Source organism: Ascidia mentula, chromosome 5 (genome assembly GCF_947561715.1).
Source record: "Ascidia mentula chromosome 5, kaAscMent1.1, whole genome shotgun sequence".
Classification (NCBI taxonomy): Eukaryota; Metazoa; Chordata; class Ascidiacea; order Phlebobranchia; family Ascidiidae; genus Ascidia; species Ascidia mentula.
The window spans coordinates 17614351-17630936 of NC_138570.1; the positions used below are offsets into that span (position 1 = coordinate 17614351).

Below are 16586 nucleotides of genomic sequence, written 5' to 3' on the forward strand. Positions count from 1 at the left end.
ACCAAAACTAATAAATAAAATAACTTGAATGAACAATATTGGGCCTGTGGTTCCACAAACACGTGGGCACGACAACAGGTGGGTTTGCAGAGTGTAACATTTTCCAGCCAGCCTTATTTAAAAATGTAACGAATTTGATCCATAATAATTGCCTTAGTGTTACGAGATAAACGTCAACCTTGAATTTTGATGACCCTAACTATCCTCCTCACCCATACGTTTCAACTTAAGTTGCCCAACCACCCCGCAGGATGCGACCACCGAAAAGACAATAATTGTTTTCGTGTGTCAGAGATGACCTACTACACCATATCTGCTTCTGGAGGGGGTTGTGTGGCGCTTGTGTCTTTCCGGTAGGCTGTGCCGAAGTGGATTTAGTGCATTTTTTCCTGTCACTCTCTCGAGTCTCGTGTACGTGGCGTTTTCCCGTCACTCGTTTTTTGACACGCGCAATAAACGTTCACAACCGCCTTAAAATAAAGTTTAGTTGAAACACGATTTTCGATTTCAACTACTTCAGTTCCACCAGCAATGTCTGTAGGCAGTATTTGCCTGTAGGTAAAAGTCTGAGAAATGTTGAAGACGTTTATATTCTTGGCGCGATTCGAAGATGCGGGAATAGGAATATTTGCTCGACAGTATTTCAACATTACCAAGCGACCAATCGTTTACATCACATATAAAATGTTTACAGCACAAAAAAATTTGATGGGGGAAAGCAATTCTTAGAAATTGGAGACAGTTTTGTTTACACCACCAACTGGACAAATTATTTGCTGTGAAGTGCATATTGGCATGTGACCTTATGTATCGAAGCTAACTAGGAAAGTGTTGTGTTGTCTAGGCATTGCATGATATAAGTTTGCCATGCTTATGTATTTTGGCCTTGCTTGGTTTGTTTGTGCCACCTTGGTTGGTGGACAACAATGCAGTTACGTCACCGTTCCTGTGTGTGGCGATGACGTCACTCTATCACCGGGTACTTTAGGAGGTAAGAAAGGTGATCGGGGTGATCAGGGTTCTCCAGGGAAGCGGGGACCGGGAGGAAGGGTGGGTGTGAGAGGTGAGAAGGGTGATGTGGGGCAGAAGGGTGAAGTTGGGGATTTGGATAACTTCAAACAGGAAGTTCGCGTAACCTTGCGAGGTAAACAACAAAAATAAACAGTTGAAATTTGTGTTTATATCTGAAAGTGTAATGCTTCTATTGTAGACTTTTACTTCAAATTGTAAATGAACTCTCAATATTAACCATTTGCTATACTCTCTCAGTTGCAGTTCTTTCAATGTAAATTGCCCAAGGGTATTGTGCAGAAGAATTTGTTTGTGTACAGAGATTAAGCATTTGCTGACACCAGCAACCTGCCTGACGTCATCGGTGTACGGTTACCAGCGATTGCGAAACTGCAAAGAAGCGTTTTGCGACAACGGATGGACGGTAAAAATGATGCAGATTCACTGAATATATTTTTTGATACTTCAACAAAAATTGAATAAGTGAAAACGCAATGGTTCACATAAGCATTTAACAGGTGATTCAACGTCGGTTCGATGGATCGATTGATTTCAACAGAACTTGGCAGGAATACAAACATGGATTTGGAAACCTGACTGGAGAGTTTTGGCTGGGTAATATTGTTAACGTTCAGGCCTTTAACAACTTTAAACATTGAAGTGCTAAATTATATAAGGTTTGGATGAAATCCATAGAATCACGAACACACAGGGATGTCGACTGAGGATTGACTTACGAGGTTTCGATGGAACATTTGCATTTGCTCAATACAGGTTTGAGTATTGAAAAACATGAACAGTAACTTGAATTACAACTGAATTATATCAATGGAATGTTGCAGTTCGTTTGTCATTGAAGACGAATCAGACAATTATCGTTTGCATTTTGCCGGATACAATGGAACTGCCGGAGATAGTTTGAGCTCTCATCCACTGAATGGAATGCAATTTACGACAAATGATCGTGACAACGATCAACAGTAAGTTATACAGCAACTATTGTATATAACCTGTGATGTCACTTTTGTGTTTAAGTGGTGAAAATTGCGCCATGCTTCGGGGAATACCCCGAGGTGGATGGTGGCACAATGGATGCTTCAACACTGCTCTTAACGCTCCCTGGGGAAGATCAGAAGGGCCATGGCAAAACATAGTATGGCTTACATGGAAAGGAAACAACGAAGCTTTAAAGGAAACTAAGATGAAAATAAGATGCGACTGAATAATTTTGTTACTCTTTTTCTGCCCATTTATACATCATTAGTTAAAAACACAGAATTGCGCACGCTACATATAATCATAAGTCAAGTAGATAGTTGTAAGTATGACGAATTTGTATGTGAAAAATAACTGTCAACACAGACAGCACTAAAGGAGTGTATTTATACAATATATTCTATATGCCGAAAATCGAATTTTTGCTTCCATCGCTGTAATGCTTATAATCGCGAAACCAATGGAACATATATTTCGCTTTAATAAAATATTAAAGCTGTGATAATAGCAGGATATTTTTCGGTTCTACGTCAACTAAAAAATGTAGAAAACTGCACAAAAAGTAGCGGCGACCAAAAATTGTAAAAACCTTTTGTGCTGTAGCGAATTTGACGCAACACAAGGCGCGTCGAAAAATACATTGTTTAGATAGGAAAAGGCGCCTCCTTATATTGCAGATATCGAATAGTTTCAACCATTGGAGAATCCACAGGTTACGTTGCCTGCCAGGACAAGGATTTTACATCAAACAGAAATATGTCACTGTGACGTCACAAACCAAAGGCTTATTTGTCGTTGATTATCGGAAGATCAAAGGATATAGCAGCGACGACACTACTCTGTACTTCGATAAGACGGGGATTGTGTGCGTTTCTTTGCTCAGTGACATTACATGACGTCATTTTGGGCGTGATGTCATAAATTTAACCTCATCATTATGTTGACTTTACTTTGGTGATTCCACCATTTCTAGTTACGAACTATATTGCGAAAAATACAATAGTGGTTGATTGTGGCAAATTAAATAAATCATTTATGACGCGAACTCGTATAGGCAACGCGCACTGTCGGACAAAAAGTGGTGTTATGACCGAATAACAGTGTTGTGTTGCATAATCAGCTAATTTGGTCGTTTTTTCTCGGCGGTCTTTGCCAGCCTTAAAATTCAATTAACCTACTTTTATCTTTTGCTGTGAGTGGACAGAACGACAAAGCTAAATTGACGATTTGTCTCTGTCGTGTTTTCAAAAGTTCATGCATCACGTTAGCGATCATAAATGCTGTAACAACAAGAACACCCTGTCCCGTAACTGTTTTATCATTAACAGTGGTCATCTGTGTGCTGCTCAAATTAACATAAAAATATTTTTTTTGCACTTGTTCACTTGTTGTTCCCTGTTTAATGGAACCCGTTTTGCAATGTTTTCCATTCCTACACATAAGGCTGCCAGCACTTGCACGACCAAAGCGCCTTCTATAACGTCACGCAACAATAATCCCGCTTTCGCACGATTTCGTGATGGACTTTGAAACACGAATCTTTAAGCAGATAACAAAAGCATTAAAAACTGGATATAAATGTATCAAGAAAAATATTTCAAAATGGAATCAAAAAATTTTTACCGCATTTGTCACGTATAAACATAGCAAATACTAATAGTGTTTTTTCAAAGAAATTATCTCCCTATTTTGCAAATAAATGTAGTAAATAAAAACAAAGGAACGGTTATTTACCTGTTGGGACTTTTTCGCCCTGGATGGCAGTAGAGAGAAGACGGTTGGAATCAGTGCTGCACCATAGAATACTGTTTTAGTATTCTATGGCTGCACTAAATACCCCACGCAACTGCTGTTTTGAAAGTCTGATTCACTAAAATTGCAAGTTGCAACACTTCATACAAACTTTCAATGGGTGTCACATAGTAAGTTTAATATCTTTCTACTATTTATACTTCAGTGTAAGAATCTTTTACTCGGTGGTGGAATTGAAATAATTTAACATGGTATTCTCTTGTAACACGCCATAGGTTAGGGTTATTATAGGATTAGCCATAGCAATAGTGTTGCTCGAAGTGAAACACGTACACTCCAGATTGTATAAATGTCACTCTTGCTAACGTTTGCCGATAATCTGCACAAAAAAACATTCGGTAATGCATTAACATACGAGACACGTTCAACGTTTGCCGAAAAAAAATCCTCCACGCAAATTACAAATTAAATATCATAATGAAAGACAAGCATATTATTTTAAACTACTGTTTTAATTTTTTTGTGTGTTTTGAAAATGAAAAATTATACATTTCAGTGTTAGCCAGTGGAAACAGCCTGAGGGATTAAATACTCAGCAATCTCTTGAACAAATAACCAATGTAGTGGAAAAACTTGGTGCAAAGAAATGTGGATTGTTTGTGGTTGAGTGTGAGTCCTTCCATGCACCGACTGGTGAGTAAAACAATACCTAACCACTTGGTTAATACTAAAATTCATACTGTCAAGTTGCAATGTGGCTACAGCACAGAATAAGGACTAGATTTATGCCCTGCAGAATTTTTTTTTGCCCACCTCTAATTCAGAAATGTGTGGATACACTTTTTGACCGATGCCAAGTATTACAAACAAAAGTTTTGATATCCTAATCCTTTAATAATGACATTATTGTGATTACTTTGCCTGAACATAATTAAAAAAATTATCAAAAGATTTTGGTCTGTATGTGTTTGGGTCGTTTGCTGTAATAAAGGATCAAAGCTTGGAGCTTTTCTTGAAGACTTAGTGATGAATTATTTTCCCAAACAGATTCATGTTCATCTTTTGAACTATAAGCAGTACTATAACTATAAAATCTTAGTCACAACCTACATTTATACACAAAAACATTCTTGGTCCAAGTTGAAATTTTGGCCTCCTGTACAAAATGTCTCTTCACTACCAAACCAAAGGAGCATACAGAGACTACCTTAAAAACCTAATAGGCATTTGAAGTTGCAATGCATGCACGCATGTGTCTTTAAGCTACCACAAAATATTTGCTACTTTCAGCTTCCAATTCCAAAACCTTGCACCTGCTCTATGACTCTGAGTTCCCAGCATCAAGGTTTGCTTTATTTGAAGAAGGTTCTTTTCTTGTCACGGACGTCATGCTTTCTGCATTCCTGTCTAAATTGCGAGCTGTGTGGCAACCTAAGAAAGGAGGTAAAATTGAATGCAAAGGACAGCGATATGAGCTTGGAGATTTCCTGATCAAAGTCGGCATTGTTGCTGTCGGTTCAAACACTAAAGGCATTGCCATAGAGGTAATTACTATTCAGATATTTTTCTGCTCTTTTGAAGCAATTTCAAAAGCTTATACTCCAGTCCTATTTCATTTACAAGTTGCTTTAAAACATTTATGCAATAGAACTTGGTTAATCTGGATTTAAGTTGATCCGACAATTTATCTGGATGAGGCAAATGTACAAATTGTAATTAGATGGTGAGATAGGCCCTGCATAAAACTGCAAAAGGACTTGTACTTAAACGCTTCATTTTTCTGCAAAATCCAAATGCATTTTTTGTTGCTCTTTCACCCCAAATAACCCCATTTTAGGCACTCAGGGGCCTAAAATGCACCAGTCCGGAAACCAATCTTGAGCAGAATGTGTAGCTGAGGGATGGATCTTTTACAAAACCACAAATGAATGGGACCTTGTTCCATTAATTTTTATAGCCTGACGTTTTCGTTGTTTTTTTAGTTCACTTTTCTACAGCACCTGACACCAAGTAGCAACCTGAAGCACCCAAACCCCACTAAAACTGCCTGAAACTGGCTCAAATTCACTTAGCAACAGCACACGCACATGTGCTCATTTTACTGGTTTGCTCTGTGACATGCTTTCCATTGTGACTGAGGTCTACACAATTTCCCACCGCTAAAACTTATTTTCATACAAATACTAATAGTTATGCATCTTCAATCAACGTTGCAATGTAAATAGTTGTCACAAATAAACATGCAACAGAAAAATAATAAGGTGTACGTACAAATTCAAAGGAACTTTCAGTTTTGTTTTATAAACCAGTCTGCATTGTCTTAGTGTCCTTTCACTTAAGAAATTTGACAAATGAACTTTTTTAATTTAACACTCCTTTATTTAGGTGGAATACACGCCATGTATGTTTGCCCGCGAGTCTTGGGGATTAATGTCGGAGATGTTGCAAGCAATAATTGGGGAGCAGGCACCCCCAAACCTTCCCTCTTTATTGCAACCTAAAGGTGGTGAACGCTTTACTCCAGAAATTACAATGCAACAATACATAGAAATGTTCAACAATATCAGAAAAGCTGTTGCAGCTAGATGATATCGAGCTATAAACAGACACCTTTTGTGTTTGGAAAACTGAACAATATTGCATACAGTATGTGGGCAAGAATATAGATCGTTTTTGAATGTCTGTATGTCTGAAAGGTCTTCTAGTGTATGCATTTTTGCTGAATAAAATTCGCAGTCAAGAGTCAAAACGTAAAGGAGCCACAGTTGTATGCTCCTTGAATTGCCAAGTTTAAGTAATATGAATTTTTTCATAGATAAAATGTGCAAAAAAAATTTGGAAAACAAGTTCGTTCATATTGTGATAAATTGCTTGAATGTTTTGCATGGTTTTGCCTAGATACATGGCTTAAATTGATTAATGCAAATATTAAAAAAATTATAAAGAAGTTATTCCTTGTTCCACTTCCATGCTGGAAGCTTATCATGCCGAGGTATTTTTTTGAAACTGCCGTACAAACATTCTGCTCCATCCATTGTCACAGTTTCACCTGCAAATAATAAGTTTCAATAAACATGGAAAAAAACTAAACAAATGTGTTTGCATCAATTACCAGTGAACAAATCACAAGATTAAGGCATTAAGCAAACCAGATCAAACTCATTGTTTAAATTAATTTCATAAAGAAATATTGCTATAACTTATCATGAATTGTGTAACCTGTCATAAATGCAGCAGCAGGTGATAATGTAAAGCAGACAATAGCCGAAATTTCTTCAGGGGTACCAAGTCTCCATGTAGGTTGTATCTTAACAGCTTCTTCAAACAAGTTAGTTGAATAATTAGCTGCAGCTGTGGGTGAATAAATTGTTCCAGGTGCAATAGCATTGATCCTAACTCCTTTATCTGCCCACTCGATGGCCAAAGTTTTGGTCAAATTATCAACAGCACTTCTTGCGGCACCGGTGTGGCACATATTCGGCATACCCTTTTTTACATTTGCAGTTATGTTGACAATGGCCCCTCCGTTTTCTCCCATCCATTCCTTGTACGCATGTTGACAGCAATGGAAAGTCCCGGTCAGGTTTGTGTCAATAACAGCATTCCAGCCCTTTGTCCTAATATTTTCAGCTGGACTTGGAAACTGCCCACCTCCATTATTAACTAAAAAGTCAATTTTTCCGTGCCTCTTCACAACATGTTGCATGAGATTTTGAACTTGCTCTTCTTGGCGAATGTTGCAAGGTAAACTTGATACATCACCAATAACTTTTGTGTTTTTATTCATTTTATCGGCTGCATCCAGTAATTTTTCTTCATTTCTTGATGCAATGACCACATCACATCCTAAATGGGCCAATTCCTGTGTAATTGCAGCCCCAATTCCTGTTGCCCCACCTGTTACAATTGCAACTTTGCCAGCAAACAGGTTTGGCTTAAAAACACTGGCAATATTCATTTTCACTATTTTTAATCTGTCAATTAAAAATAAAATATCTTTCGTAATTTGCATAGCAATACAGTACACAAACAGTTATTGATTGCTGTTATTTTTTGTTAATCACACCAATTAACATTTTGTTGAGGACTCAAAATGTGAATAAACCAGTAAACACAGCACAGCTATTAGAAAGTCATATCAAATATACATAATATTTAAAATTTATCGTCACTTCTTTTAACACTTAATTAAAGTTTGTTCCATTTACATGGTGGGAGTTTGTCATGTTTGGGTATTTCAAACAGGCATTTGCATAAACTTTGAGCCCCATCCATCTTCACAGTTTCTCCTGTGCAAAAAAAAGAGTTAAAAGTATGTTTGCAAATACCAAAAACATGTAATGTGTAACATAATTTACCAACTTCTCAAACTAATTCCATACCACAATACCAGTAATATAAAATATGAGGGAGTACAACAATAAATGGGTGCAAACCACAGGGTACTTATCACTATGATCAAACAATCTTTGCCAATGCTTTTTTTGGAAAGTTTTCCTTTAGGGGCCAGGAAAAATACTTACAAAGTAAACCTAACCTGTCATAAAAGCAGCAGCTGGTGAAAGAAGAAAACACACAATTCCAGAAACTTCTTCAGGGCAACCTAAACGGCCAGTAGGTTGCAGCGGGTGACCCAAGTCGACCGGTTGGTTGAACTTCTCTGGCTACACTGAACACATCCGTCGGGTAGTTAGCAGCTGCTGTCTCGGAGTAAATTGTTCCTGGAGCAACCGAGTTTATCCTAATTCCCTTATCTGCCCATTCCAAAGCCAATGTTTTAGTAAGATTGTCGACAGCTGATCTTGCAGCACCACTGTGTGACATCATAATAAATCCACGCCACATGTCAACCACAATATTCACTATGACTCCACCATTTTCACCCATCCACTCTCGAAACGCGTGCTGACAGCACAAAAATGTTCCAGTCAAGTTGGTTTCAATTACTGCATTCCAACCTTTCAGGGAAATATTTTCAGCAGGACATTGAAACTGCCCCCCACCATTGTTGACCAAAAAGTCAATCTTTCCAAACTGCTTTACAACAGTTTGCATCAGATGCTGCACTTGTTCTTCCCTTCTAATATTGCATTGTATTGGCATGACTTTACCAGTGATTTTAGGGTTCTTGTTCATTTCTTCGGCAGCTTTCTTTAATCTTTTTTCATTTCTTGATGCAATGACCACATTACATCCCAAATGGGCCAACTCCTGTGTAATTGCGGCCCCAATTCCTGTTGCCCCACCTGTTACAATTGCAACTTTGCCAGCAAACAGGTTTGGCTTAAAAACACTGGCAATATTCATTTTCACTATTTTTAATCTGTCAATTAAAAATAAAATATCTTTCGTAATTTGCATAGCAATACAGTACACAAACAGTTATTGATTGCTGTTATTTTTTGTTAATCACACCAATTAACATTTTGTTGAGGACTCAAAATGTGAATAAATCAGTAAACACAGCACAGCTATTAGAAAGTCATATCAAATATACATAATATTTAAAATTTATCGTCACTTCTTTTAACACTTAATTAAAGTTTGTTCCATTTACATGGTGGGAGTTTGTCATGTTTGGGTATTTCAAACAGGCATTTGCATAAACTTTGAGCCCCATCCATCTTCACAGTTTCTCCTGTGCAAAAAAAAGAGTTAAAAGTATGTTTGCAAATACCAAAAACATGTAATGTGTAACATAATTTACCAACTTCTCAAACTAATTCCATACCACAATACCAGTAATATAAAATATGAGGGAGTACAACAATAAATGGGTGCAAACCACAGGGTACTTATCACTATGATCAAACAATCTTTGCCAATGCTTTTTTTGGAAAGTTTTCCTTTAGGGGCCAGGAAAAATACTTACAAAGTAAACCTAACCTGTCATAAAAGCAGCAGCTGGTGAAAGAAGAAAACACACAATTCCAGAAACTTCTTCAGGGCAACCTAAACGGCCAGTAGGTTGCAGCGGGTGACCCAAGTCGACCGGTTGGTTGAACTTCTCTGGCTACACTGAACACATCCGTCGGGTAGTTAGCAGCTGCTGTCTCGGAGTAAATTGTTCCTGGAGCAACCGAGTTTATCCTAATTCCCTTATCTGCCCATTCCAAAGCCAATGTTTTAGTAAGATTGTTGACAGCTGATCTTGCAGCACCACTGTGTGACATCATAATAAATCCACGCCACATGTCAACCACAATATTCACTATGACTCCACCATTTTCACCCATCCACTCTCGAAACGCGTGCTGACAGCACAAAAATGTTCCAGTCAAGTTGGTTTCAATTACTGCATTCCAACCTTTCAGGGAAATATTTTCAGCAGGACATTGAAACTGCCCCCCACCATTGTTGACCAAAAAGTCAATCTTTCCAAACTGCTTTACAACAGTTTGCATCAGATGCTGCACTTGTTCTTCCCTTCTAATATTGCATTGTATTGGCATGACTTTACCAGTGATTTTAGGGTTCTTGTTCATTTCTTCGGCAGCTTTCTTTAATCTTTTTTCATTTCTTGATGCAATGACCACATTACATCCCAAATGGGCCAACTCCTGTGTAATTGCGGCCCCTATTCCAGTTCCACCACCTGTTACTATTGCAACTTTACCAGAAAATAGACTGGGTTTAAAAATACTTCTGATGGCCATTGTTCATTAACTGAAAACTGTCCTATTAAAAAAGGCACATCATTAACAAATATATAATTGCATAGAACAAATTAATGGAAAGTTACCTATTGTTTAAATTTAACACAGATCTTTGCAAACTCTCTGCAAAAAAAGTATGCATAAAGAAAACTTGGAATGTATCATAAGCCTATTATCAGTTGTTCATTAACATTATTGAACAAATATTTAAACTACATGCCACGGCAACTCCCCACTGTTTGATAAAAGTTGAACAAAGCATGACATATGCCAATTCAAAACCTAAATTCGCTTACTTATAAACATAAAACTATAACAAAGACAAAAAAAATAATGATTAATGATCGTATTTCAGGAGTATTGATTTGGGGACTATTTTTGCATTTAGTAGTCACGTGACAAAAATGTAAACAAGCCAAGCGTGTCAAATGCGTACTTCGGAACACGTGCTGCATTGTTTCATATTTTGCACTCAGTTTAGATAAAAGAAATTAGCGTTTCTTTAAATATGAAATAGTGCTTTTTTAATTTCTGGTACCAGTGCGTTTCACATGTAGACGAATCTGGTTTCTATGTACAACCTACTGGAAAAGAATTTGGGTCAACTAAACTGAATTTAGTCAGTAAATTTTATTGTGTTACTTGAACAGAAATAAAGTTTTGTATTTGTGCATTCTATTTACTTACATGCATAAGTTCTAAAGGTTTGTTTTCAGCCATTGTTAATTGCATATATTATGTGCGAACTGCGAACCGCTGATGTTTTGTGTGTATAAAAAGTATCGGTTGATTTTTGGTGGTGGATTGTTGATAAGTATGTATATAGGCATGACATTTTGTTAACCTTGCTTACATACACAAAAAAAACTAGGCCATTCATATTATGTTTCACAAATCACAGTGTACATGTAGATTTGAAGTGAAAAAAACGGCACATATATTGGTTGCAAACCTGAAATTGACATGGCAAATCTTCCACTACCTGGTCATGGCAAATACTATGATCTCAATGTTCCATGCGAGGAAACAGTGTCTTCTGTGTCTAAGCGATTGAACATGCTTGTATACTTGGGATATGAAGTGGTTGCCCTTACTCGATTTCTTCCAGCATCAGCCCCAACCAAAGGTTGGATATGGTTGTTTTTACTTTGCAAGACATCCAATTTTTTTCATGAATCATGACAAACATAGGAAGTAATCGTTTGTTGATAATGGCTTCTAACCCCCCAAACGTGTTGATTTAAATAACTGAAGTAATTGTATATTTTGGCAAAACTTGGTGCAACAAGAATGAAATTGTTTGGTTATTCAGGAAAGAAAAAGTTGGTTATCCCAGAACCCCCTTCCAAGATTGAACTCGATGAGGAAGCGAAGAAAATTTTGCAAGATAAGGATGCCCAACTTATGCAGTATACAAGAATAACTATTGAACTAGCTGAACTTGACGATGTGCGCAAGGTGAGATTCTTTGTAACGACAAATGTTATTAACTGTTCATGACTACTAGTAGGTGCTGTGTGTTGATTAAAATGTGTTTAAACATATACATATGTGTTTTTTTTGTTAGCTGAGAGCAGAAGTAAAAGTATGTATTTATTTTCCACCTGCCCTTTAAAGTATCACAGAAACAGTGTGTGTAGGTAAGGGAAGTTGTTACATCTGGTGCTTATGACCTGATCGCGGTTTTGCCAAAGACAGAGAAACTCTTTCACTCATGTTGCACTGAATATAACATTGACATTATTTGTATTGATGGAACTGAAATTCTTCCCTACATGCCACGACACAATGCCATCAAATCAGCCATTACAAGGGGTCTCTTTTTTGAGGTACATTCATGAGTTTTTCTGTTTCAATGGATTAATTAGCTCTGTGTTTCCTTTGACAAAGTTTTTTCCCACATTCACGTTTATGTGGCTCAATGTGATAAACATTTCTCTGCTTAATGTTTATTGTGTTGGGTTTATTTCTCAAAAAACATTTTTCTGTGTAGTCTGCAACCAAAGAAATTGCTGAGCTTTAAACAATAATGTGTTTAAGGTGCTACATAGTGCAACAAATCACACTTTCATTGTGGCAAGGTTATACAGAGATGTTTTTCATTCAGAAACAAACAAGAAAAGTTTGCATTTTGCTTGATTTAGGGGTTAATTTTTTATGCAAACGATTCCTTGCAGGTCTGTTATGCACCCATGATCAGAAACACCACAGTTTGTTGTCACACGATCAGCAATGTGATAAAGTTCAAAGAATTCAGCAAAGGCAAAAATCACATCATGTCTGGGGCAGCTCAAATACCTATGGAAGTTCGTGGACCGTGAGTGAAATTGTTTTCTTATTGTTGCGCTGTCTCTGATAATATATGTAAAGCACGTTTTTTTACAATGTTAAGAACAGAACATTAAAACTATTTTTAGATCATTGTGGCACATTTTTGGAATCAATTTTAAGTGTTCACTGAATTTGCCTTTTTTAGGTATGATGTTGCTAACATCAATACACTTTTCAACATTGCCAAAAACATTTTGGGACACACTGTTTCAAAAAACTGCCGAGCTGCTGTAGTGCACGGATTTTCACGTAAAACGGCAAAATGTGCAATTTACGTCAAAAAGTTGGCTGGGAACACAAGCATAAGTGAAGGAAACGAAGACGAAGCAAAAAGACATACTACAGATTCGCCGCCGATAAAAAAGAAAAAAATAACGTAATATTTTACTGTTCTTTTTTTTCTGCTTTCAAGTCAAATAAACATTTTCCCACAATACTTTCTTGGGCCTTACTGGTGATCAACTGTTGCTTTGAAACAAAATCTGTTGTATATTTGCGCGGTTGTTTGACACTAAACACTAAATAAAGTGTCATGGGCATTGATTAAACCATAAACATTATATTGAATCAAGCACCCGTGTAAAGGTGCATTCCTCACAGAGAATCAGCGTCTGTCGCAGGATCGCAACCGATTGTACTGAATGTAGGCTATCTTCTATATACATGTCGTTAATGATCGATGTGGTATAACGGTTTGCAACGCTCCCATAAGTTTGTAAAGACACGAAAATGAAAGGAAATATTGTAGGGATTTTAGCTCGCCGTGATTCGAATATTTTTAATATTGTGTTTTAAACTTGGTCTTTCTACTCTTTTACATTTACACCCGTCTTTCTGGCGCCTTCACTAGTTATCTCACTTGCGTTACGTCTTTCATCTTGCGCTACTTCTTCTAAGTCCCCTTTGGTGCGTAATCGCAGTAATTATCTCTTTGTTTCTCTCTCGTCTTTGATATCCCTATATATTTGCGACTGTTTCTACAAATAAACAGATCTTAGTTCTCGGTCTAACAGATTGCAATGTGATCACATAGATGAATTGTCCACCACCGTGGGGGTAATGATAATAGGACGACATATCGCGGTTTTGTCATTTTCTACCCATGTTTTTTATACAAATAATCACGATGTATTATTGTTGTTGAATTGAAATAATATTGGATAGTTAATTAAAAAAATTGCCAGCATCAATGTGTTATTATTATAACATATGTAAATAAGCAGACCGATAAATGTTTTCTAGAACTACACAACATAAAAACCAAACACAAAAAATCATAGGTCACGTGATAAAAGGTAAACAAACAAAACAAATTGACAAAGCACAGAGCGAGCACATGAAAAAGTCGAAATTTTATTCACAAGACCATTTATTTTCTGGTCAAAGCGACATGATATTTGTTTTGAATAAATATACAAACTTGATAGCATTGTCATTGTACCTAAATGTTTTTGCAGATTGCAGCGCAACATATTAGTGCAAGAGCATTTGGTTACATGAATTGATAAATATGGATTTTCTGCGTTTTATTTTGTTTTGTGGATATCTGCTTGCTGCAGCCAGTCAGCAAGAAAACCAGAAGTTATTTTTTAAAAGCGACAGACCACCTCCACATAAAAAGCTTGCTTTAACAGCGAGGTATGTCGTGCATAAATCCAACTGGGGAATTGTTGGAACAATTACCACCCACTTTGGCCGAACTGGAACTCCTTTTACCAACATTTGGTCCATGGCAGATGGTACGAATGACAACAGCACTGGTATACCATACTTTTACATTATGCCCAGTGATGTAAGCATCCAAGACCTAATGAAAAACAACTCAGCTTCACTGACTGTCTCAGAAATTGGCTTGAATTATTGTCATGTTCATAACTACGACCCTGAAGACCCACGCTGTGCACGCGTGTCAATTATGGGAAAAATTGTTAACATCACAGACCCTGATGAAAAAAAGTTTGCTCTGCATGCACTATTCACTCGACACCCAGAAATGGTGGATTGGAGTCAAGCACACCAATTTTATCCTGTACGTATGAATATTGAAGTGGTGTGGATGCTGGATTATTTTGGACCAGGTCATATAATCCCTGTCAAAGACTATTTTGCTGCTAATCCATTAGCATAACCAGCAAAATTGATATTATTTTTGTTAAAAATCATTTTATCATCCTAGATATAAAACTGTTTTTTTGCCGGTAAAATTTTCCTTTTTATTATTGTGTTGATGTTTTGTCATGTTATTGACTGTGAAAAGTATTGTACATGACTACCCATGTTGTTTACATGTGGGATATTTTATTCCACATATATATCTGCTGCTTACCTGTAAAATATTTTCCTCGAACCAAATTCAAAGAATAATATGAGGCATAATAGCTTGATGCAAAAGCTCAAAAACAATTTAATGACAAAAAATTTCATTGGACCTGACGTTGAAAACAAATAACAGCAAATGTTGTTATGTATTATGTGGTGTCTTATCTCTATGTACATTTCCAACACCTCAATGCTGCCAGTTGAAGGTGAATGTTTTGTTCTGGGATTGTATGAATTTACAAATGTTATTTTGTGATTGTGTTACGCTGTGTCTACATTTCAACAATTCATGCATCTGGTTCTGAACGGCATAAAATGTGGCGGCGCCTTGGCCTACTTGGATAACATTATCGGATAATTTTGACCTACATTTGCCGTGCTTTTCCGATGTATAAGAAGTGGGGTTAAGCTGCAACCATCTAAATGGACCGAGTTTTAAACGCAAGTTGACTTCCTTGGACATATCTTATCGAAAAGCGGCGTAAGTTGTGACCAAAACGAAGTAAAGACCGTGTCTCAAAGGCTACAGGCACGAACTAAAAGACGCTTTCCAATTTCTCGGCTTGACGTCAAATTCCCGCAAATATATACAGAATTATGTGCGTATCGCTGCCCCTCTGCACCGACTTACGGAAAAAGTAAACAGTTTCGTATTGGATAAAAGTTGTCAGAATGTTTTTGGTGAATCCAGGGAGCGTTTAACTTCGGCGCCCATTTTACAATACCCAGATTTCGTACAGCCGTTTGTGGTCGATACAGATCCTTCCGATATCGCTGTAGGATGTCTTTTGTCGCGGAACGTGGACGGTGAGGAGAGGGCAGTTAACTACGGGAGTTTCAAAGAGGAGAAAAAAGTTGCTCACGGTAATACTTGAGACCAAACTGTATCGAAGCCATCATCTAAGTCGAAGGTTTTTTCTGCGAACAGATAATTGTTTCCCTCGTTGGTTATGACAGTCGAAGGAACATTACGGACAGTGCGCACGTTTGGTTGAATATTTTCCGCGTTTGACTACGACATTCAACATAGACCGGTAAAAAATATCGAAACGCCGATGGACTGCCACGTGTACACGACAGAGATGCAAATCCCAACTGCCCATACAAAACGACAGAAGCGGTCATGGTACATTTGGTGGACCTTAATACAGCCCGTGAATACAGTCTATGAGGACATACTACGACTGACCAAGAATAGGATAATGACCTCTCCATTGTACTGGATTGGTTGGAAAAGGTATGCGTTCCATAATACGTTGTCACGCCCCTTTAACTCGACATTTGTGATCGCTCTTCCCTAGACTAAGGAAAGATTTTCTACATGAAAACTGATTTGGGGGTTGATGTCGTACTGAAAGTTCTTCCTCCAAGTTAAGGACAATGGGTATGGTTGCACTACAGGATGACGCGCTCGGAGGTTGGCATCTAGATATTGTGAAGACTCGGAAGTCGCCGAAAGGTACAACTGGCACAGGAGGATCTAAGACGTAGAGCAGATTTGCCGGGCATACGTCTAATGTC

General features: G+C 37.5%; 6 protein-coding genes and 1 pseudogene across 6 annotated transcripts; 4 read left to right on the top strand and 3 right to left on the bottom strand.

Annotated features, from left to right (window-relative positions):
* The first annotated feature begins 848 nt into the window (after positions 1–848).
* LOC145902190 (angiopoietin-related protein 1-like) lies at positions 849–2497 on the top strand. The gene is made up of 6 exons (XM_082990072.1): positions 849–1144; positions 1332–1435; positions 1530–1626; positions 1689–1785; positions 1854–1991; positions 2047–2497. Exons 1-6 carry the CDS (start codon positions 868–870, stop codon positions 2231–2233), a joined length of 900 nt encoding a protein of 299 aa, XP_082846198.1. The 5' UTR covers positions 849–867; the 3' UTR covers positions 2234–2497.
* Positions 2498–3790: 1293 nt separating this feature from the next.
* Positions 3791–6668, top strand: LOC145902213 (mediator of RNA polymerase II transcription subunit 20-like). The gene is made up of 4 exons (XM_082990092.1): positions 3791–3929; positions 4316–4452; positions 5050–5303; positions 6145–6668. Exons 1-4 carry the CDS (start codon positions 3916–3918, stop codon positions 6346–6348), a joined length of 609 nt encoding a protein of 202 aa, XP_082846218.1. The 5' UTR covers positions 3791–3915; the 3' UTR covers positions 6349–6668.
* A 33-nt stretch (positions 6669–6701) lies between these two features.
* On the bottom strand, positions 6702–7878 carry LOC145902193 (peroxisomal trans-2-enoyl-CoA reductase-like). The gene is made up of 2 exons (XM_082990073.1): positions 6979–7878; positions 6702–6808 (listed from the first exon to the last, which is right to left on the bottom strand). The coding sequence occupies exons 1-2, from the start codon at positions 7769–7771 to the stop codon at positions 6708–6710; spliced, it is 894 nt and encodes a 297-aa protein (XP_082846199.1). The 5' UTR covers positions 7772–7878; the 3' UTR covers positions 6702–6707.
* Positions 7879–7918: 40 nt separating this feature from the next.
* LOC145902207 (peroxisomal trans-2-enoyl-CoA reductase-like) lies at positions 7919–9106 on the bottom strand. The gene is made up of 3 exons (XM_082990087.1): positions 8390–9106; positions 8297–8358; positions 7919–8048 (listed from the first exon to the last, which is right to left on the bottom strand). The coding sequence occupies exons 1-3, from the start codon at positions 9064–9066 to the stop codon at positions 7948–7950; spliced, it is 840 nt and encodes a 279-aa protein (XP_082846213.1). The 5' UTR covers positions 9067–9106; the 3' UTR covers positions 7919–7947.
* Positions 9107–9296: 190 nt separating this feature from the next.
* LOC145902208 (peroxisomal trans-2-enoyl-CoA reductase-like) lies at positions 9297–10429 on the bottom strand. The gene is made up of 3 exons (XM_082990088.1): positions 9739–10429; positions 9646–9707; positions 9297–9397 (listed from the first exon to the last, which is right to left on the bottom strand). The coding sequence occupies exons 1-3, from the start codon at positions 10413–10415 to the stop codon at positions 9297–9299; spliced, it is 840 nt and encodes a 279-aa protein (XP_082846214.1). The 5' UTR covers positions 10416–10429.
* Positions 10430–11329: 900 nt separating this feature from the next.
* LOC145902196 (ribonuclease P protein subunit p30-like) lies at positions 11330–13502 on the top strand. The gene is made up of 5 exons (XM_082990077.1): positions 11330–11541; positions 11728–11873; positions 12056–12244; positions 12593–12732; positions 12892–13502. Exons 1-5 carry the CDS (start codon positions 11379–11381, stop codon positions 13124–13126), a joined length of 873 nt encoding a protein of 290 aa, XP_082846203.1. The 5' UTR covers positions 11330–11378; the 3' UTR covers positions 13127–13502.
* A 705-nt stretch (positions 13503–14207) lies between these two features.
* LOC145902212 (protein CREG1 pseudogene) lies at positions 14208–15329 on the top strand (annotated as a pseudogene).
* Positions 15330–16586: the final 1257 nt, after the last annotated feature.